General features: G+C 49.3%; 2 protein-coding genes across 5 annotated transcripts; both read right to left on the minus strand.

The window, feature by feature from the left end:
* Positions 1-22: 22 nt before the first annotated feature.
* On the minus strand, positions 23-16,931 carry LOC134006856 (supervillin-like). 3 transcript variants are annotated; one of them, XM_062445940.1, is made up of 25 exons: positions 16,860-16,931; positions 12,979-13,595; positions 12,064-12,228; positions 11,714-11,890; positions 11,202-11,236; positions 10,181-10,242; positions 8,743-8,888; positions 8,022-8,268; positions 6,993-7,670; positions 5,883-5,930; positions 5,696-5,758; positions 5,306-5,386; positions 4,913-5,204; positions 4,753-4,836; positions 4,397-4,601; positions 4,101-4,273; positions 3,758-3,895; positions 3,526-3,662; positions 3,191-3,338; positions 2,880-3,025; positions 2,517-2,692; positions 2,269-2,413; positions 1,603-1,945; positions 1,387-1,514; positions 23-133 (listed from the first exon to the last, which is right to left on the minus strand). In XM_062445940.1, the coding sequence occupies exons 2-25, from the start codon at positions 13,281-13,283 to the stop codon at positions 131-133; spliced, it is 4,125 nt and encodes a 1,374-aa protein (XP_062301924.1). In that variant the 5' UTR covers positions 13,284-13,595; positions 16,860-16,931; the 3' UTR covers positions 23-130. The 3 variants fall into 3 exon arrangements, with proteins under 3 accessions (XP_062301924.1, XP_062301932.1, XP_062301940.1); XM_062445948.1 differs by lacking the exon at positions 12,064-12,228 and having other exon boundaries at positions 8,013-8,268; XM_062445956.1 differs by lacking the exons at positions 11,714-11,890; positions 12,064-12,228 and having other exon boundaries at positions 8,013-8,268.
* A 1,163-nt stretch (positions 16,932-18,094) lies between these two features.
* LOC134007208 (cyclin-dependent kinase 6-like) lies at positions 18,095-22,962 on the minus strand. 2 transcript variants are annotated; one of them, XM_062446480.1, is made up of 7 exons: positions 22,363-22,962; positions 22,090-22,222; positions 21,844-22,011; positions 19,779-19,888; positions 19,494-19,544; positions 19,222-19,354; positions 18,095-19,091 (listed from the first exon to the last, which is right to left on the minus strand). In XM_062446480.1, exons 1-7 carry the CDS (start codon positions 22,593-22,595, stop codon positions 19,017-19,019), a joined length of 903 nt encoding a protein of 300 aa, XP_062302464.1. In that variant the 5' UTR covers positions 22,596-22,962; the 3' UTR covers positions 18,095-19,016. The 2 variants fall into 2 exon arrangements, with proteins under 2 accessions (XP_062302464.1, XP_062302456.1); XM_062446472.1 differs by having other exon boundaries at positions 18,095-19,094.
* Positions 22,963-22,985: the final 23 nt, after the last annotated feature.

Consider the following 22,985-nt stretch of genomic DNA (forward strand, 5'->3'; position numbering starts at 1 on the left):
ACGGCATAATCCCGCCCCACCTACCTTGGCTAGGGGATCCTGTGCTGCCTCTTGGACTCCAGACTTGTCCTTTTTCTTTCTCTGTCTCTTCTTCTTCTTCTTGGCACCACTGTCATCCCCCAGACCCTTTTCACTGTGACAGAAGAGAAAACATTCGAATAAGACCACTAGACAGGGACTGGAGTGTGCCAAAATCTTTGTTTGAGTAATCTTTGTTTCACCCTTACAATCCAAAGCAGTTCACATTAGTTAAGAAGCAGGCATGAGATAGAAAGAGGTGTGGGACATGTAGGGTCCATCACCGACAGAATTCAGACCTATTTGTGTCAAGTATACATAATTCTATAATAACACTGTGTCACTGCCTCCTTAATTCTCTTCAGCCTTGTCTAAGGCAGGGCACTGAACACAAGATGAACCCCCCACCCACCCCACCCACCCTTGAAGGCCATCTCATTGGATGAGAGAGACTACATACTTACAGAGGAATACAGGATAATCCCATTAGTGTCCAAGAGGGGAGAGAGGCTAGGCACTGGCTTGTATTTGTAACACCAGGACAGATGGTGAATCACATGACCAAAGTGAAGTGTGTGTGTGTGTGTATGTATGCGTCTATGTTCAGTGATCACCTAGAACAATAGATGACAAAGCCCTCAATGGTTTGTTCACCATGCTTCCATTCAAGTAACCATCTAGAAGCATTCTGTTTTCCAGGCACCCTACCTGTATATGTGTGTGTGAGTGTGTGTGTGTGTGTATGCATGCATTAAGGTAAACTGTGAGATTTTTTTTTTATCTTACTGTTCTGGATTCTATAGCTCAATAAAATCCATCTAAAATGGATTTCTTATTGATTTCATAAAAGCTATTAATGGTTTTCAAATGAACAACTGTGTACTCGACAGTAAAATTATTACAAATGTATAAAGCATAGCTCCATGTGACCTTGAGACATGAAATCAAAACCTCGCAAGCGGGAGATGAGTATGGAGACGCCTTCATGAAGATGCTGCAAGCATACACTGCCCATGACTGGGCCATTATACTGTCTGTGAAATGAGGCCTGCACAAAACAATACTAAATAAGCTGGCTTCTTCCTTTTATTCATAATAGCTCACAGATGCTATAGATTTCCTTTAGTCACTTGTTTGCTCATTTTTGCTTTAATTGTCCCACGACTTCGTTAGTGATTAGCAGGAGCACCACAGCACAGACAACACAATTAGCCACATCTATGACGATGCTCTCTCACTCTTATCAAATCACAGGTTTGAAGTTTATCTCTCATCCTGAATGTGTGTGTAATTTGATCACGATACAAATAAAGTTGGCTTCGACTCTATAATGCTGTGTGTGTGGTTGTGGGAGGCAGAATGTCTGACCTGCGCCCCCTTGTGGTGGGTCGTAAGAGCAGACATGCCCCACCCACTGACACTGGAGTGCCGGCCTCGCCAGAAGAAAAGGGCGGAGACTTCCTTGTCAGGATCACCTGGGCTGTCTCCCTGTCCCACTGGACAAGGAACCGACGCGTAAACATTCAACATATTAAAAAGTAGTTCAGTGTAGTGTAGGTATGACAGTATGGTGGTGATAATGACCTGTGCTGTTGATGGTGTAGGTCCAGCGGACCAGATAGGCGTCTCCCTCATGCAGCTGCCCTGGGCTCTCCATGGCGACCTCACAGTCCCCACCCTCCTGGATGTGCCAGGTATCCACGGCGACCGTGCACAGCTCCCCTTGCCGCCCGTCCTCCAGGGTGACCCTCCCCTGTCCCCGCTGGAGACCCAGCCCCTGCAGGGCAGCGTGGGCCAGGGTGTCCCTCGCCACACCCTCACCTGCCACCAAGGCCTTGGCATCACAGGGACACAGACCATCTGAGTGCGGGGGCATCGTGGGCATCATGGTTACCTCAGGCACAGGACTCACAGGAGTGGAGAGAGACTGGGAAGGAGAAGTGTAGGAGGAGGAGAGAAGTGAGGAACACATTAGATAGACGAGACAGATGTAAATGCTGGGAGGTTTCAGGGTTATCCAGTGGTTCCCAACCCTGGTCCTCAGGGCACCACTGTCCTGCATGTTTTCAATGTTTCCCTGCTCCAAGACACCTGATTCCAATGAATGGTGATAAGCAGGCTTCTGCAGAGCTGGATAACGACCCATTCATTTGAATAAGGTGTGTTGGAGCAGGGACACATCGAAAACATGCAGGACAGGGGTGCCCTGAGGACCAGGGTTGGGAACCACATTCTAGTCCACCCACCAACCTGGGTCACCTGGACCAGGGGCGCAGGCTCCTCTCTGCACCTGTTCTTCTCCTCCCTGTCCAGAAACTTCTCTCTGAAGAGAACGGTCTCATTGCCCTCGGACACCAGACCGAACAGGGCCCAGCCGGGGCGCCCTTCGCCACACCTGCACAGTACGTGTCATGCTGTTGTCATTCACCTCACGTTCATTCTATCAACCCTAAACGAGAGTCACGTCATGTCTGTCTGTAGTGTGTTTACTGACTCACGGCTGTATGTTGGCGTTGCAGTGGGCGGGGTCCAGGGGGTTCACCCTACAGTTTCTGTAGTCGTAGGCTCCGCCCCACACCTGCTGGGCCAATTGCAGAGCTACCTTCCTGTCACCGTGGGAGACGTCCTTGCCCTGCCACAAGTATACCTCGCTGCCAAAGTCAAACACCAGAGCCTGGAGACGACCCACATAAACACACACACACGTACACACACGTTATTCATGCAATATGCTGTTTGTTCCTGTGTCATTCTAACAGACAGCGGTGATCCAGCGTGTACAGGTGACCAGTAGAAACACCAATGACCAAGAGACTGTCTGAGATCCTGTGAGACTCTCTGAGGGACATGGAGGGACTGACCTCCCTGGAGTCCAGCAGCGAGACACTGGGCACAGCTGCCCAGGCCTGCCCATGAGGCACCAGTCTGTTCTCCACCAGCCTGTACGCACAGTTGGACTCCACCACCCCACTTTCGTACAGCTCGTCCTCCTCAGGGGCGCCCGCTCCTGGGGACAGAGAACCGAAACGTCTCAGACGGCAGACGAACATGAGGGTGGGGAGGATTTCCGATTCACAGTAACATACGTTTCCCTGTTCAGGGCTGTCATACGGGATGAGATACAGGGGGAGTTTAGATGTGGAGCTGAGAGAACAGCTGGTTTAACACTCACCTCTGTACTGAGTCCTTCCTCCCAGAATGTTCCAGAAGTCAGAGGCCTGGCTTTTCTCAGTGTTGACCCCCTCCTCCAGGCAGGTGACCTGGGAAGCCTGGCAGCCCAGCTCCCCCAGGGCTACGATGGAGGCTGCCAGCTCCGAGGCCTGGAGGGCAGCACCACAGCATCACTACTTGTGCATATTCGTACAATCTATATATCCGTACACACATATATACTATACATCCTTAGGAAATCACATAGTCCATGCAAGAGGCTGAGTTCATTGGCTAGATGTTTCAGCCTATGGCTGGCCTGGTGTCCTTGTCAAAGCTGTGTTGTGTCAGCAGTACCTTGGCTTTCTCTGACGTGTTGGCAAACTCTCCACACCACAGGATGCAGTGGCTGGCTGTGACCAGGAGGAAACAGTCTCCACTGTTCAGAGACCAGACTGTTGGCTCCACCACACGCACCTGGACATGTCGCTTGCCTGTTACCGTGGGAAACAAACATATTTTTACCACACTGGCTTGTCTCGACACACAAGCACACGCAGGCATACACGCGTGCACATTTTCTGTTGACCTTTTATCTGAATGAGCACAAGATTGCTGATTGGTGGGCTGTTGTTGTTGACTGCGTCCGTGGCAACGGTGACCTTGGCGACCTCGGTTCTGGCCAGACCTGCCAGAGCTGAGTCTACCACGCTGTTGTTCTTGACCTCTGCGAGAGGGGAAGAAGTTCTGAATCAGCAACAAAAACAGAAGGGAGAAAGAGAGAGACGCGTAGGAAGAGATAGAGAGAGAGAGAGAGAGAGAGAGAGAGAGAGAGAGAGAGAGAGAGAGAGAGAGAGAGAGAGAGAGAGAGAGAGAGAGAGAGAGAGAGAGAGAGGGAGAGGGAGAGAGATGTCCTGTGTTAAAATGCTCACTCTTCTCTGCTTGTATCCTGTTGGTCTCTGCAGTCGCTTCGCTCACTCTCTGTCCCATGAAGTCCTGCCTGAGGTCCTCCCTGGCGGCCAGGGCTCGCAGCGGGTTCCTGGAGCCCTGGGTCCTGCGAGAGGGGCGCACCGAGCGCCTGTGCTCCGCCACCGCTGAAGTCAGCCTGACACACGGGCAGAATCACAGACCGGTCAGGCACACCTCGAATAAGACCACTGTCACAGCTGCAGTGCGAGGAGGACGCTTCTGGCTAACACGCAGCGAGAATAAACACACGCACACTCACATGGGTGTGTTAGTCTGGCAGAGGGCACTCAGGTCGGTCTGCGGCTCAGAGCCAGAGCTGGGAAGAGCAGCAGATGCGGGTGACAGGGGTGACAGCTGTCTGTAGAAACCTCCCAGTGTCCCCTGGTCATCCAGAGGCATGGCCTCTGTCCCTTCAGTCGCCTGCTCGGATGTCACCTCCAGGGAAGGTTCCTGGGGTTCTGCTCCTGGGGAATGAGTTCGTATGGGACAGGGGGGAAGGTCAGGTATTTCACACTCCAATGCAAGAGTGCGTGTGCAATGAGTGGTAAACCATCTATCAATCTGCTGTTGATTTGAACCAGGCTAGTGTGGAGTTGGTGTATGGGTGCTGTGTACCTTTGCATGCTGTGGCCCCTGTAGAGGGTCTCTTAATGTGAGAGGGAGGAGTGTCATCTCGGTCGGGTTCAGGAGAGACCAGACCTGGAGCATCACAGGCACAGTGAGAACGGGTAGGGTGACAGGTACTGGAGATGACCAAAGCAAAGCGAGAGCTCACCTCGTTTTGTCATCCGTCCAGCTTCCCCTCTTCCTCTGGTCTGCCACTGATCCTCGCTCTCCTGAAGGGAACGCCTTCGCTCAGCCACTGATGGCTGGAGCTGGGGCTGGGGCTGTGCCTGGAGTGGGGCCTGGGGCTGGGCCTGGGGTTGGGGCTGTGCCTGGGCCTGTGCCTGGAGTGGGGCCTGGGGCTGGGCCTGGGCCTGGGCCTGGGCCTGGGGCTGGGGCTGTGCCTGGAGCGGGGCCTGGGCCTGGGCCTGGGGTTGGGCCTGCTCCTCCTCTGCTGGTCGGACCTACATCCCCAATAACAGATAGTATTGGATGAGGAAAAATATTTGTTCATGTGCTTATTTCAGAGACTGTGAGAGAAAAAAAAACAAATTAACTGCCTCACCTTCTGCCTCCATTGAGGCTGAGAACGAGGCTGGCTCTGGACGGCAGAGGAAACCTCTTGGGCCTCAAAAGACTGGGTCGTCTGAAAGAGGCAAGGTAGAAAAGACTACTCAAACAATGAGCGAAGGAGGACGCAGAAAATGATAAGAGAAAAAGACTTGAGACTTGAAGAGACCCAACAGGCTTTTTCTGTCATCCTAAACGACACCCAGTAAACAGTTAAAGGTGCAACAACCCACAAACCACTCCAAAACCCTTTGTAACAGACAATTGTTAACCGTCAGTGCAGTAAATAAGTCTTAAAACTCTGCACTGCACACAAAGTACCGTCAACCAACAGTAGAGAGCAACATGCTTTGCCCCTCCACCGTGAGCACACACACACATTTACCTGATTGAAACACATGACATACTGAGGTGTACTGCTAGGATAGACTGAGGAAAACACAGGATCCTGGGAGGGGAGAGGAGGAGGTGCACTAATGTTGGCTCAAATCCACAAAGTCGCTTTTCATGGTTTTGGACGACAGCATAATCGTCATGTCAGAATGAAAATGCGTCATTGACAAACGCCTTACCCAGCTCTGCGGTCGGACGGACTCATCGTGAGAGATTTGGTTCTCGTCCTGTAGGGGGCAGCATGGGAGTGTTGAGACGGAAGAAAGAATTAGAACAAACACACACACACCCACACACCCACCCCCCCCCACCCCCCCCCACACACACACCCCCACACACCCCCACACACCCCCCCCCCCCACACACACACACACACACACACACACACACACAAACACACACAAACACACACACACACACACACACACACACACACACACACACACACACACACACACTTGTACAGTAGTTGTCCAGCTGAGGGTGACTAATGGATACATGTGTATAGAGTGAGTCCATGTCATCACCCCTGTCTACCTATCATTGTTCACTGTCATTCCGGCACATCCCTGTCTAATATCACCCATAGGAGAGGTAGTGATGTTCGCAGTTAACAGACGTTAAAACACATGCCATAGTGACGTGCCTAGGAGGTATTCTGATGCTCCTTCGGTTTCAATGGAATGGCAAATATCTCATCCTAACCACTGAACTTTCAGGAGCAGAAGTGATCCACACTGCATCAGCCCTACGCTCAACGACAGCCGAGGCAACTCGTCCTCATCCCTTCACTGCAGCTCCAAATCCCTGAGCGTGCTTTAGTTGGACCTGTCCAGACGAGGTTCACCCCCAGATTCAGGCCCCCTGTTCTGTTGTCTGACCCTCTTCTGACCCCCTGCTCCCCCCTGCCTGACTGACCGTCTAAAGCCCCCTGCTTCCAGGCCCACTCTCTGGGGATTAGAGATTAGGAGGGGGGTGGGGGGGTGGGAGCCATGGACCCTACTCCGGGCTGCTGTGCATCGTTTGAGGATAGCAGGCCGCGCTCTGTCCCTCCCTGCAGCGGAGCCTCCCGTGGAGCCCTATCTGGTCTGTTAGCAGCTGTTCTTTTCAGGGTAAGACTGGATTTAGCCCATTTATTCAAGACTCTGAAGCGCCGCTTGAAACCAACTACCAGCTGCCAAACAGACTTGGAGGCAGACTCTAGCGATTCCTACGAAATTATTTCCGATCGCGGCTCTGCTGTCACCGTGGTCTGAGTGAGGGATGATGTCGGGTGCTGCAGGTCGTACCGTCCTCCTCCAGCCGCCTGTCTCCTGGCCACAGCCGTCTGCCTGAGACACCTCAACATGTCCTCGTGGTGGGGTGTCCCTCCTCCTCCGGCTGCTCCTCTCCTCATCTTCCTCCTCCCTGGAGACATCTGAGGAGTCCTGCTCAGCCGCCTGGCAGGGCCTCTCCTCCTGAGGTTCTGGCCAGGCCCTCACTGGAGCCGCGGGGATGGGCTCCCTCCTGTTCCTCCCTCTCTGCCTCCAGGGGGCACCAGATAGCGGGGTTCCATCGCCCCCAGACACCCCATGTTTTTCTCTCCGATAACCAGACCCACTGTCTTCTCCCATGCCCGCTGCTTCCACCCCATTCTGCTCAAGGGTGAAGGGGGACTCTTGGCTGCTGTCAAAACCTCGGTCCCTGCTCCACTCTGGTCCTCCAGAGCGACTCTTCTTCAGGATTCCTCTGATCTCACCAGGCTCAGAGTCCCAGCGTGACAGCGACTTCTGGGGGGAGTAGAGTTCCAAGGAGCTGGTGCCAGGTCCTCCTGAGCCAGGCTCTATATCTGCCCTGGAGGCCTCCCCAGGCCAGTGCCGGGCCTGGCGTACCTCGCTGGGCCTCAGGTTGACGGACAGGGCCTGCTGCCTGTCTGAGAGGTGGGGGGACAGGCGCAGAGGGGGCAGCTGGATGGGAGCTTTCTGGAGCTGGAGATAGGACAGACCACAGGCAGAGAGAAGCCATAGACTGTTAAAGGGAACTGAATACAAAAAGGAATTCGCAGCTCACGGTCACAATTTAATAGGAAATGCAGGATCTAAGACCAGTACAGTACGTAGAGACCATATACTTCAGTATTCAGTATTCTTAGACTACAAATAGAGATTGACATTCCATTTAGTTGTTCAGTCCAAGCTAATACTCAACTGCTTATACTTTATACCCGCCCCCCTCCAGCCCCCTCCACCCCCCCCCCCCCTTTTCCAGATTAGTATACTTTATATTTGTCAGTGTCAATGTATCTCTGTGGCTGCTCCACCCACACCCACCAGACTGACCTCCTCCACGGTGATGGGCTGTGTGCGGTAGCGAGCCCCCTTCTGCCTGCGTCTCTCTGGGGGGGCGTCAGCAGGGCCGCCTCCCTGGCCCTCCGGTAGGGACAGCTTGTTGAAGAGAGCCAGCTTCTCACTCATACTCAGCTTGCAGCTCTCATCGTCCTCCACAGGCTCGGCCTGGCCTGGGGGGGCCTGGCCTGGGGGGGCCTGGCCTGGGGAGGCCTGGCCCGACAAGGCTGCCTTGGGGCTGCTGTAGAGGAACCGGGGGGAGACGAGAGCGGGAGGACACTGGGTGGTTATTTCATGGGTGAATAGCTAGATAGAAACACAGTGTATTCAAGTGAATGATAATGTCCAAAGGGCATTTATTGTGTAACACATAGCTGTGCGTTTTGGATCTATGTCGACATCAATCAATGTTTAACTCTCCCCTGTCTATGAACTGTGTATAATTAGAGGCAGGAATCCCTTTAACAGTCCAAGCCCAGCAAATGTCAAAAGGTAGTCTGTGGAGAAAATAGATTTGTCTCGGATAGCCATGCAGGCCTGCTACAATTCGTTGTGGTTTTATTATAATGAGTCTGTCGTTACAACTTGCAAGACTCTTTGTACAAATCGGTCTGCACCCTGCAGCTTCAACCCCGCGCTCCCTGTTGGCTCACTATACAATTCTCAAGGGTTGCAATCAGCACGTTTGACATTTGAGTTCTTTCACAAAGCCCACCTGATGGCAACCATTTCCTCACAGGTGATTGGTTGAGTGAGAGAGCGATTTTCGTTTCCGCGACGCACCCTGCGTTCGTGGGACACGCTACCGGAGCGAGGCTTCAGGAAGGAAGACACCTCGGGGGCCGCCGTCTTCTCCAGCTCCTGCCACAAAGAGACGAGAGAAAGGGGGATAGTTGAGATGAAAAGTCAGCCATAACAGACATCTTGCTCAATGCGGCAGTCTGGAAACAGGCAGTAAAAACAAGCAGTAAAACACAAATTCTTTTCTGTGTTTTTCATCTAAACTTAGGTCAGGAAGTGGGTCAGAGAGCTGGTGAATGGAGCAGGAGATGGGAGGTGTCTTTGGTATTCTAGCCAGGTCCAGAGAGGGATAGAATGGCAGGCTTGCAGGTCAGAGTGTAACCCGAGCTCACCGTGTATCATTACCTCCCTGCCTCCTCCTCGGACAGACGGCCAGGCAGGCTAATTATAATGCTGCTTGGGCTGTTCAACACAGGTCCTGGCACATTGTCACCTGGCCTTGACGCAGGCACTCCACAGCTAAAACTTAGCAGGAAATGTCTACAGTGGGAACTGTAGACAGTGGCTACCGTTTTGAATATCAAAAACGGTCGGTGTTTGCCTTACAAAACAATCGCAAGAATATATGTTGTGTTTACCTTGGGATTTGTTGTGTGTGCAGCTATGGAAAACATTGCTGAATGTGTGGAACTAATATACTGGGACATGTAGTTGATGGTGTGTGTTCTGCATGTCCATACGATCAGGTGCAACATCAGAAGCACCTGTTTGGCCATTTGTATCACTCAGGAGGCAGGTGTTCAGTTCTACATGCTCAGCACTGGCTCATCAGGCCTCCGTGACTGTGGGGCTGTAAGGTGAGCAGTTGTGTGGGATGAGGCCGCCGTCTGCCTTCTCTCTGTCTCTCTCTGTCTCTCTCTGTCTCTCTCTATGTCTCTCTCTATGTCTCTCTCTGTCTCTCTCTCTGTGTCTCTCTCTGTCTCTCTCTGTCTCTCTCTGTCTCTCCCTGTCTCTCTCTGTCTCTCTCTTTATGTCTCTCTGTGTCTCTCTCTGTCTCTCTATGTCTCTCTCTGTATCTCTCTCTGTGTCTCTCTCTGTCTCTCTCTTTATGTCTCTCTGAGTCTCTCTGTCTCTCTCTATGTCTCTCTCTGTATGTCTCTCCGTCTCTCTCTCTCCGTCTCTCTCTGTCTCTCTCTGTCTCTCTCTCTCTCTCTCTCTCTCTCTCTCTGTGTCTCTCTGTCTCTCTGTCTCTCTCTGTCTCTCTCTCTCTGTCTCTCTCTCTGTCTCTCTCTCTCTCCGTCTCTCTCTGTCTCTCTCTCTGTCTCTCTCTCTCTGTCTCTCTCTGTCTCTCTCTCTCTCTCTCTCTGTCTCTCTCTCTTCTTCACTTCTCCACAGTGAAAGACAAGACTTACTTTAAACAGAGACATCTTGGCTGCCACACTCATTTTGGCCCTGTCATCCGTCTTCACATCAGCTGTGAAACATAATACATTAGTTGTCAAGTCAGAGAAAAGAGGTACGAACACTCTCTCCTTATGTATTCATAAACACCCATATAACATGTACGTAAACAGAGACAGGTTCATAAAACGTATTTAGCCAGTTCAGGTAGCGCTTGACATCCCATATAAAACATTTTGTCAACATTCCTGTAGTACACACACAAGCTAATCCCAGAAGGTCTGAGAGGGCTGGGGATAAGTAACACAGAGTCAGCCTGTCAGTCACCTCCTCCACCTGCAGAACACAGTGTGACTGATCCCCGTGACTAAACCCTCCCTGTGAGGCCCCTTGGGCCATCCAGCACCTGGGACACTCTGAGTCACAAAGCAGCACTATCTCACCTGGCAGAGCTGAGCTACAGCATGGCATCAGCCAGTGGCCCACTGCACAATATTTACCCTGGCAGTTGGAAAGTGCAGCTGATCAAAGGACAGAAGGCAAACTTTGTAATACTCAAAATAGACTTCAAATCGGTAGTTTCGGTCAGCCATTTTGCACTGAGGGCCACGAAAGAGATCATTGAGTATTATTTGCATGGGGGAAAATAATTGTTTTCATAATGGGTTTAAGTAACTTTGCTGCTATCCTCAGGTGAATAAAAACCATGGTTGAGTTTCAACATAGGGATTAGTAGCGAGATAATAATAATAAAGTAAACACTCTCCTTGTTTTATTGAAGTAATAAAATGTTGTTTTATACCGTGGGTTTAAGAGGGCAGAGTGTGTAGGTTTGTTTTCTTTGTGACTTTGTGAGGTGATGGCAAAGCCTGTTACAGCAGGCTGCTTCTGCTGTTGCTACAGTTTACAGTCTACCTTGTCTCAAACACAGGCTCAAACACAGGCACTTTGTGTGTGTCTTTCCATGTTTTCCATTTCTCTCTGCATATAATCCAAACACAAAACAGCTAAACAGATGTAGAGGTACTTTACCTTTACAGCTATCTTCCTCTTCAGCCTCTGGAAGCCTGGGAGAGAAATAACAAATGAAAGGTCACTGGCGGCAACATGCCGATGACAAGACTCCACCCAAGCATATCCTTTAGACACTCTCTCTCTCTGTTACCAAACCTGTGGATGTGTACAGTTTCACTTTCCTACACACGCACGCACACACACACACAAGTTTGCATCGTATCTGCATGCTCAACAAGCTAACCCTGTTCACGATGACGTCGAAGGGCAGCACTGTGGTCAGATGCAAACACACATGCAAATCTGACAACCGATATTAACATGTGGTGGCAAACAGAAGGAGGAAATATAGGATATGCTCACGGTATCCAATAAGACATGTGTTTAAAAGAACTCATCGACGTGCAAATGAAAACAGACACCCAAACACTGCAGATCTCTGTTTCCCCCCGAAAGGAGCCAGGCCCCCTTCTCTAGACTCCCCGGCCTTCATGTCATCACTCTTCGTGGCCACAGCACAAAGCCCCTACCCGCCACTCTCCTGCATCTCACTGGCCGTGATTGGCTGTGTCCTGAAGCGCTCGTTGTTCTTGCGGCCCCCTCCTGACACCCCTGGCAGATAGCGACGGGGGCGTCGGCGCCCCCCCTCAGTGCCGGGCTTGACAGCGAGGTCGAGGGAGGAGGTAGCAAGCCCACCGTCTGAGCAACTACCCACAAAGACAGAGGAAGAAGAGGAGAGTTAGGGGAGGGCCCGCGAGAGAGGTCCTCTAGAAGAGGTGACAACCAAGCTGAACCCTGCATACTGTACACACACGAAAACAGTTAAAGGCCGAGTCGGAAACACACACACACACAGTTTGTAGCATGCAGGAGACCCTACACGTTCTCAGGCTGTGTTGCACTCCCGGTCTGTTGCAACAGTGCGCTCCTCAACTGGCCCACCGACACCCGAGTGTGCAGCTGGGGGGCGTCGGGTCCAGGGGGGCCTAGGGGGGCTACAGGGTCCCCCCTAATGAACATGCTGACAGAGCCAGAAGAATGTTGCCTGGAGTGGAGGGGAGGGATGGGGAAGGTAGGGGTGGAGGGTCAAGGGGGGGGGGGGGGGTATAAGGACGAACGGGGGAAGGTGTTGATATAAGGAAGGTGGCAAACTACCACAGCACCCTTCCCTAAAGAGCACCCTAACATCTTGCCGAATATCGTCAAAGTCCATCAAGCAAATAACGACAGCAAGAACCAGAATGATTGTATCTCATTTTTACAACGCCATTTGGGAGCACAGCTCTGGCTGAATTTGAGACAAAGACCTTGAACAACTGGTGCACTTTAATTTATTTTCGTGTCTGCAAGGTCAGTGGCAACAGTCTCCATTAGAGCAGGATCAGACTGCATGATAGAGGGTCACTGTTTGATGTGGAAGCACATTGCATTATTTGTGTTCGTAAGATAGCTTGGTAGCAGCCAAAAAATGCATCTTTCGGCTGGTGCTCTGTGTTCTTAACGATGCCACAATGCTCTTAAGGCCAGCGAACATTTTTTGCATTTCAGAGACAATAGGCACAAAATCCTGACTCAGCAAAGGAAGTGACATCACACATGCCCAAAAAAAAACTGCCTTGTCGCCAGGGTGTGCAAAACAACATGAGCACCTCTCTCCATCGCAGTCCCTGTCAAGTCACTAGTGCACATCAAAACGCCACTGAGGCGACTTTGGAACCGAGAATGAATGTGCTTCTCAAAGCACTGGGAGCGCAGAGACAGCAGGTCTGTCCAGACCTGATATAGCTGGACTCACCTTCTGAGGAGTGTTGCCTCTGCAGAAGCGTCTCCCTCAAAGCCGTTGGAGACTCTCGGAGGGTCTCCCCCCCCTGCCCGGCCGTTCACCCCCCCGCAGGGGGCTCTGTCCGTGAGGAGGGGCGGGCTGTCAGGGTGGGTCTGGGGAGAAGGCTCCGGCGCCTCCCCCCCGTCTCTCCTCACCCACTTGGTGGGGAGCTCCTCCATGTTGCCATAGCGTTCCGCCAGTTCCCTCCTCCTCTCTGCCTTGTAGCGGGCGATCCGTTCGGACCTGGGCTCCAGGGCCGGGTTCTCCAGCGTGTCCATGTGGCTCTCCTGTGTTCCTCAGAAGGTTTCAACTGATTCTCTCCCCCTCTGACGATGACGTGGGCATTTATGACCAAGCAGCGGGAAGGTCTTCGCTTTGCTTACCTCTCAGACACCTCTGAAGGCAGGTAGGGGAAATGAGAAGCTTCTCTTGCTCCACTCCAAGGGATTGCCGCTCCTCTACTGGCCAGGCACTTGACTGTGTTGGGCAGATCGGACGCTCCGGGGGAACTCCTCTGCTGGTGGGAACCTGGCCCCTCAGATCGATACGTCTTCCGTCAGACTAATCACCCCGTGACGCTCACAGCACATCTAAAGGAGAGGGAGCAGACGAGTATCCGATAAGCTCGGAGTCACTCTGTCACAGTCCAGCTTGGTTTCCTCAGTCAACATCATTCCACTTGTGTTTGCTGATGGATTAACAGGATGTATTAGATTTCCCACAGAATCAACTCTATTTTATGTGAGACAACAGCAGAATGCCGCAGACTGACCACCCTTTACCCTATCTTGCCCCTTTTACCCATCTCTCTCTCTCTTCTGCTTGCTCGCTTCTTTCGTTCTGAAGGCTGTGTAAGATGACCTGCTCCAGTCTACACAGCCGTGCAGGAATCTCCCATTGCACTGTAATCTTACCCCTCAGCCTCTCAGCTCCAATCCAATCCTGGATAGCAATGAAGCAGCAGGTTTTTCCCCCAGTACAATTATACTGCAGCTCATTCTGGCTGAACAAGCTCTGTGCCTTCTAAACACTGCTTCCTATGCGAGTAGAACATCCAATTGGTCAGCATTCGGCTAACTTGTGAAGATGATGTGATGGTGCGATGTCATGACGCATTTTCTGTTGCATTCAACTTGCACGCTGCAATTATTTGGAACCACGAATCATATATTAAAAAGGTATAATCAGATTTTCATTTTTAGAGCTGTGATAAGATTATGTTTGCTAGGCAGCCAAATAATGTGTGTGTGTGTGTGTGTGTGTGTGTGTGTGTGTGTGTGTGTGTGTGTGTGCGCGTGTCTGTGTGTAGGCGTGCACGTTTACAAGTGTGTGTTCTGAAATTGCCAAATGTTTGGCGTCAGCATTCCTGGTGCTTTACCCCCACAGAAGCAACACAATGTGGCCTGTCGGACAATGAGCAGAGGCAGCCACAGGGCTCAGCAGAGGTAGAGCATGGTTAAAGAATACTGTACGCTGTTAGCTTTCATTTCTTTGAGAAATGTACTTTCTGGAACAGATTCAGAATCTCAACTTGGAATCTGGGGTGGAAAGGGATGAAAATTAATTGAACTAACGAAACTAAAGAATACAACGATTGTCAAATGTATCTTTGTCATAAAATACATGTCTGTCGTGTGTATGGGGAGTGGAATGGTGATGGCTAGATAGAGGGAGGGTGGCAGTATATTGGATAAGATGTGACATTCCCCCCGAGGCAAGTAGGGTGAAGTGCCTTGCCCAAGGACACAACGTCATTTGACTCAGCCGGGAATCGAACTGGCAACCTTCAGATTACTAGCCCGACTCCCTCACCGCTCAGCCACCTGACTCCCATGTTGCTACGACAGGTAAACCTGACGCCCCATGTCACACCATAATACTGAGAGGGTTATTGAGCTTGTCTGCCAGACACAGTGATCCTCTAGAGAGCAAGACCCCTTGGGGTGACAGTGAGAGGGGTGTGGCTGTTTATGTGTGTGTGTCTGTGCACGTGTGTGTGTGCGTGTGTGTGTGCGTGTGTGTGTGCGTGTGTGTGTGCGTGTGTGTGTGTGTGTGTGTGTGTGTGTGTGTAAGATAAGACAGAGCGAGAAAGAGAGAGAAACAGAGGGAGAAAGACAAATGATGTAAAAGTGAAAAAGGGAGAAAGAAAGGTCAAAAGTGAGTGTATATGACGATGTTGCACTGATGAACACGAACAAAAAAGAGACAGGAACAACAAGAGAGAACGTGTTTTTGGAAAGCTTTGCCCTACCTTTTCCTGTCACTCAGAGGGCTTCCTCACGCTCAAGAACAATTTCAAACGTCCAGAAAAGTCCTAAATGATGCGACACTGTTGGTGTTAGTTGTGGCTGCAGAGGAGTGAGCTTATCCATGTAGTACTCCCCATCCTGTGTACAGGGCTGAGGTCATGTGACAGGTAAGACAGTAGGGGATTGGAGGAGAGCGGTTGCCATTGGAGCTCAACATGGATGATCAGGTCCTAATCCAGTAACACTAGCTGACACCAGTGTACCAACACACCCGGATGAACACGCTCACTCCATTTATTTGTGAAAACACAACAGGGGTTGTCACACCAGTTGTTAGCAAAAGGCTTACATAACAATACATAATGTCATGTAATACAATTCTAAAGGACATTTTTGTGCAGCCAACATCAGCAGCACCAATTTGTTTGACGTGCATGAGTAGCCATCCAATCTCATCATCTAAAACCGAACACAATCCCTAATCAACTTGGACTCCAGAGACACAAGAGGCTATTTCTCCCAAACCAAAGGTCCGTGATAGCCACATCAGGTACCTAAAGTATATAAGGGAATGATTTGTTATGTCACATGATCTCACCTCCAATCAGGACCAGGGGCAGACGTCATGGTCCAGATTAGAGAGACAGCAAGGATTTACAGACGATTAGATCTGTGATGGGATCCTGGAGTGCAAGCCCCCCGCTGGGAAAAGCTCAAGGGCAAATTAACTAAAATTAACTAACCCCTCCAAAAATGACCTCTCCTTTCCTCTCTTATATTGCACTGAGTGATGATTGGGCGGAATTGACCGAAATGTTGGTGAGTTAAACATAAACAATGTCTCCTGTTCCTAGCCCTGTCTAGGTGAGCCTTACATCTATCATAGCACACTGGTTGACACATCTCTCCTTGTTCATAGCCATACAAGCACTCAACATCACTTTGCTGAAACTTTCGACAGTTAGTCTCCAGTGGACATGTCTGATCTATACAACTCCTTATAAGCATACTGGTCTCCATTGGATTTGCTACCAGATGCTCTGCCATGTAATGAATGTGTTACTGTTGTTAAGAGACAGAGGAAAGCACGGGGCACACTGCAGAAAACATGTCTCTACAACAGCTGCGGCTCTCCCCCTCTACTGCTGGCATGGTGTGATACATTAACAGTTGATTACTCTTTTCAGATGTCAAAGCTTGAACAGCCTGCGTCAAAAATATCAGCCACATCACACAGAGCCATGAATGGGTCATATCCAGTATTAAATGATGATGCGAAATAAATTCACTACACGGAGCAGTCCTAGTTGGCGTACAACTTCCCAAAAACTAAACTGTCATTGGCCCCTCTTAAAACTATAAAACACATGTCCAATTCATGAGTAAAGGTTACTAATACGGGGTCATAAATTCCGTAAAATATGATCGTGGTTCTAGGGCAACTCAGTTTAAAACAAACTATTGAAACGATACATGTGGACAATCTAATCTGTTGGAAAGTTGTGCAGAAAGTGTCTAATTTCAGCATTGTCAATCAAAACTCAGTAAAACACTACAGACTACAATTTACAACAAATATACATTCTCACGGTAAAGTCAACTTACATGTCGTCGGGTAGTAAAGGCACCGGCAGGCTGGACATCAGTGCGCCGCTGCAACAGAGAGCGTGAACGCCCATGTAGGGAAAGCGCTTGTTCCCGTTAAAAATATACCCCCTCCCTCTCCCCTACATTCCAAATACGGGGGCCAAAGCTAGGAGTGAGCAAAAGCATAACGGGTCAGCAATCCGTTAACTTTCAAAGAAAAAGTGTATTAACAGCCAATAAACCAAAAAGGTTGATGACATATGCTATTAATGGTCCACCTGTTCGTGATTCACAGGTAGATACAATGTTTTACTGTCACAAATCGATCATACATTTCCGGATCGTTTGGGTTTGACTGAATGTGATTTATTGAATACAAATGCGCATGATGCTAGTCATTCGAGAAAAATAGCCTATCGCAACACATAACCTCCTTGATAACGCAGGTGTGGTAATTCAGTCCAATATCACAACACTGCCTCCCTCTGTCCAGCTACTGCAGACTGTTTGAAATGAAGTGGGGTGCCTTTGAAGACACGGTACTATTTCAGTTAAATGAACTGGGTACACATTAAGGATCAAATTATATCAAAAGGGCAAACACAGAATAGTCAGAGGTCCTTGTACAAATTAGGCAACAGTCAGAAGAGAAGATGCAACGCTAGCTGTCCTACATTTGACAAGGCCAAAGATAAAGCTTTTAAAATAACACCAGGCCATAGCTCACTCAAAATACCACCTCATACTACCACAGAGAAAGCCAAGCATCCCATAAGAAGTTCTTTAGAACATTGTCAAATAATGCTAGGATAATATGGGTCATCAGGTTTTACAAACCTGTGGAGTGCATGCACGCTGTCATAGCAACAACAAAAAAGGGGACACCAAATTGCAAGATATTCTGAAATTCATGTTCTTGAATTTTACTCAAATTGTTAAACTCATATTATAATTTGCATTGGAAAAAAATTGTATGACATTCAAAAGAAAAATATGAATGCAAAATAGAAGTCTTAGATTTTCTGGACCCTATCAGAAAGTGCACTGATCAAACATATCGCTCCAGGAGGCAGGTCATGGTACACTGTAATGCTTAGTTCGAGTCAAGTAAAAATGTTGATATTTTCGGCCATCTCCAAACAGTTTGTCTTGAGACTAGAATTCGAAATAGTCTCCTGTCTTAAAAGTTGCTTGTTGATGAAACGGGTGTGTTACACTGCAAGATCCTTACGAATTTTTTTTTAGAATTGTATTTGAAATATTCATTTTATTTTATTTTATTAGAAAAGAGATCAAGAAACATACATTCAATGCCGATAACAGGGTCAGGGTGAAAAATCAAACAATGCCAATAACTGTAAACAGGTGCTGCTCAAATTTGAGAAAAAAAAGAAAAGAAAAAAAGTAAAGGTAAACCTTTTTTACCTGTTTTTTACAAATAACATTTACATAAACTACAACAATTTGAAACAATGACAAAAAAACACATTTTCAAGAATTTGTATAGCACCTCGTAACAAAAAAACACCTTTCAAGTGAGTATATACATAAACCTAGGAATGACAACCACCAGTCACTGACCCAGAAAACCATTTAAAATATCATACACTGGACGCACAAGAGAACAACAGACGGTGAAACAGAACAGAAGCAAAATAATATGACCTACTGTATGTGCACAGAGAAGTGTCAATGACTTGCAGTAACTTGAGAATTGAATTACTACAAGCAGCAACAGTTTTACCCCTAAATCATCACTAAATTAAAGCACACATGAACAAATCAATGAACAATGTACTTTTGACGACAAGTTTACAAGGAAAATGTGTGGATTTGTTAGATCTAATTAATTATTCAGATAAGGCACAACATATAGGAACAAGAAACTAATTTACTGCACAGAAAATGTTTTGGAATGACTCACTTGCCAACTGACTGTCAACATTCAAACTGTCATGCCATAAGAACCACCTTTTAGACTTGTTTCATATTCACTGTATGATAAGATTTAGACATCCATGATGTTGAACACGTTTTTTTTAACCTTAATATTGTTTATAAAACAATACCGTGACCCAGTTGGGTTAGATCTTGTGGCACAAGAGTTTTCAGTGACACATGAGGGATGAGCCCTGATTTTCTTCTCCCCGCGTCCTCCAGTGTTCTGGAACACACTCAGGAGCCCAGCAGGAAGGGGTGGGTCAGAGCTCTGGAGGCTGAGATGCGATTGGTCGGCTTGAACGCTAGACACTGCTGCAGGACAGAGAGGGAGACTGCTTTATCGAGACTAGTGATAGAAACGACTCATTACCCCAGAAGGAAACGTAAGCAACACATAACACATCATGGAGAAACAATGTTAAGCTTTAGGCATGCTCACAAAGAGAAGGTCATTCTCCTCCTGGCCTAGGGTGGACAGCAGCTGGGTACAGGTGGTACCTGGGGCCAATTTAGAGGAGTAGGAGATGGGACTCTCCACCGGCCAATCCTCCTCACTGGGGAAACCTATCACCCTGGAGAACAGCCAAACCCACATTTAGACATCATTAACAGTATACCCCACAACCACTAACCACATACATATGGCTGTAATTATTACACGTGTATTACAGTCTTCCAGGACGTAGAGAGACTGTGATACATGAGACTCACTCGAATATTTTCTGGAGCTGTTGTATCTCAGTGTATCCAGAAAACAGTGGTCTGTGGAATTTAAAATGCATGTTATATTTGCATACAACAGTGCACGTGTAAAGTGTGTTTCTCTAAATTATAGAGATAGTAGAGAAATAATGTATCCATGAACTCTAAAACGCTGGACCCGCATCTGCCATATGGACACAGAGAGCAAACCGTCCCACCCGCTACCTCCCTCTCACCTTCAAAACCACCCAAAAAGCAGTCCCCCCCCAAAAAAAAACGGTGCTCTCTCCGTACCTCAAGAGAAAGAGTTCTGCGAAGATGCAGCCTGCGCTCCACATGTCCACGGAAGTCATGTAGCTGGAGCGAAGCAGCACCTCAGGGGCTCTGTACCACAGGGTCACCACCTGGAGACCAGGGAGGAACATCAGGAAGTTAGTCATGTAGCTGGAGCGAAGCAGCACCTCAGGGGCTCTGTACCACAGGGTCACCACCTGGAGACCAGGGAGGAACATCAGGAAGTTAGTCATGTAGCTGGAGCGAAGCAGCACCTCAGGGGCTCTGTACCACAGGGTCACCACCTGGAGACCAGGGAGGAACATCAGGAAGTTAGTCATGTAGCTGGAGCGAAGCAGCACCTCAGGGGCTCTGTACCACAGGGTCACCACCTGGAGACCAGGGAGGAACATCAGGAAGTTAGTCATGTAGCTGGAGCGAAGCAGCACCTCAGGGGCTCTGTACCACAGGGTCACCACCTGGAGACCAGGGAGGAACATCAGGAAGTTAGTCATGTAGCTGGAGCGAAGCAGCACCTCAGGGGCTCTGTACCACAGGGTCACCACCTGGAGACCAGGGAGGAACATCAGGAAGTTAGTCATGTAGCTGGAGCGAAGCAGCACCTCAGGGGCTCTGTACCACAGGGTCACCACCTGGAGACCAGGGAGGAACATCAGGAAGTTAGTCATGTAGCTGGAGCGAAGCAGCACCTCAGGGGCTCTGTACCACAGGGTCACCACCTGGAGACCAGGGAGGAACATCAGGAAGTTAGTCATGTAGCTGGAGCGAAGCAGCACCTCAGGGGCTCTGTACCACAGGGTCACCACCTGGAGACCAGGGAGGAACATCAGGAAGTTAGTCATGTAGCTGGAGCGAAGCAGCACCTCAGGGGCTCTGTACCACAGGGTCACCACCTGGAGACCAGGGAGGAACATCAGGAAGTTAGTCATGTAGCTGGAGCGAAGCAGCACCTCAGGGGCTCTGTACCACAGGGTCACCACCTGGAGACCAGGGAGGAACATCAGGAAGTTAGTCATGTAGCTGGAGCGAAGCAGCACCTCAGGGGCTCTGTACCACAGGGTCACCACCTGGAGACCAGGGAGGAACATCAGGAAGTTAGTCATGTAGCTGGAGCGAAGCAGCACCTCAGGGGCTCTGTACCACAGGGTCACCACCTGGAGACCAGGGAGGAACATCAGGAAGTTAGTCATGTAGCTGGAGCGAAGCAGCACCTCAGGGGCTCTGTACCACAGGGTCACCACCTGGAGACCAGGGAGGAACATCAGGAAGTTAGTCATGTAGCTGGAGCGAAGCAGCACCTCAGGGGCTCTGTACCACAGGGTCACCACCTGGAGACCAGGGAGGAACATCAGGAAGTTAGTCATGTAGCTGGAGCGAAGCAGCACCTCAGGGGCTCTGTACCACAGGGTCACCACCTGGAGACCAGGGAGGAACATCAGGAAGTTAGTCATGTAGCTGGAGCGAAGCAGCACCTCAGGGGCTCTGTACCACAGGGTCACCACCTGGAGACCAGGGAGGAACATCAGGAAGTTAGTCATGTAGCTGGAGCGAAGCAGCACCTCAGGGGCTCTGTACCACAGGGTCACCACCTGGAGACCAGGGAGGAACATCAGGAAGTTAGTCATGTAGCTGGAGCGAAGCAGCACCTCAGGGGCTCTGTACCACAGGGTCACCACCTGGAGACCAGGGAGGAACATCAGGAAGTTAGTCATGTAGCTGGAGCGAAGCAGCACCTCAGGGGCTCTGTACCACAGGGTCACCACCTGGAGACCAGGGAGGAACATCAGGAAGTTAGTCATGTAGCTGGAGCGAAGCAGCACCTCAGGGGCTCTGTACCACAGGGTCACCACCTGGAGACCAGGGAGGAACATCAGGAAGTTCACTTGGGTGATAAGTTCCTCCGGGCCATCTTACAAAGATATGTTTACAATAAGGTTCACAAATAGGACATTTGATACACTTGTTTGCAGAAATAATACATGTATAGTACAAGTACCCCCACCCCATACGTACTATAACTCATGGGCACTCTTGTCAAGAGATTCACAGGTGGACAAAGACTTACGCAAGGGGTAAGGGCAATGTGATATGTGTAGATCCTTGCCATTCCAAAGTCGGCGATCTTGACTTCCCCACGGCTGCTTATCAGGACGTTGTCTGGCTTCAGGTCACGATGCACCAGCATGTTGGCGTGCAGGAAGTCCAACCCCTGCAGTAGCTGCCTCGTCACATCCTGAAGAAACAACATTTCAAGTCAGGCTTGGTATAGGTTTGTGGAGTCATTTGACATTGTGTGATAGGAAGAGAGCACCTTAATTTTGTCCAGGCTTAGACCAGTGTTGGGAATCTTGGAGAGAAATGTGGACAGGTCCTGATCAATGTACTCAAACACCAGCGTCAGGTCCATGCTCCTGCCCTGCATTACAGCTGACACATCCAACAACCTGTCACAGAAAGGTCATCAAATGAATCAAGTAGTAACTATATCACTTTGGATCAATGCATTATTAATCCATGCATGACCTTATATCCAATCACATTGATTTGCGAACCACGTTAGTACTTAATATTTGATCAAACTTACTTTACAATGTTGGAATGGTTGAAGTACTCGATTTTACGTAAGACGGCAACCTCGCGGATCATGAATGGAGGAATACCACCATCAGGATCTTTTGGGATATTCAACTTCTTTACCGCAACCAGTCGCTGTTGATCGCTCACCTCTCTGGCCTTGTACACTTTTCCATAAGCGCCTTCCCCTATTTCTACGAGTATTTCGTAGTTCTGATTATCACAGCATGTGTTTACGTCCATGACTAGCTGAATGTGCTTATTAGTTGATCTAGTTTGAGAGTTTCCTTTGTCAATATGGATCTTGAACTCTCTTCAGTTCAACAGTTGACAGACCCTTCAGATAATGGTTCTAATAGTAGCTAGCTAGGCCTTTGCAGACAGGATCTCGTTAAAGACAGGATGGCGTTAAAGTCAACACAGAAAAGAGTTATCGTACGCAAAAGTCTCTCACCTATTAGTTTTCATGACACAAAAATAGTTTGAACCAGTTGGATATTAGGGCTCACTAATTAAGTTCAGAGGGCATGTAACATTTAGAAGAATACACGCCTCGTCCCCAACCTAGTCAGATCCCTCCGAAATGACATCACATCATCGCTGCATGCATGCACCATCGATGTAAAACGCGTG

Source organism: Osmerus eperlanus, chromosome 2, assembly GCF_963692335.1.
Source record: "Osmerus eperlanus chromosome 2, fOsmEpe2.1, whole genome shotgun sequence".
NCBI lineage: Eukaryota > Metazoa > Chordata > Actinopteri > Osmeriformes > Osmeridae > Osmerus > Osmerus eperlanus.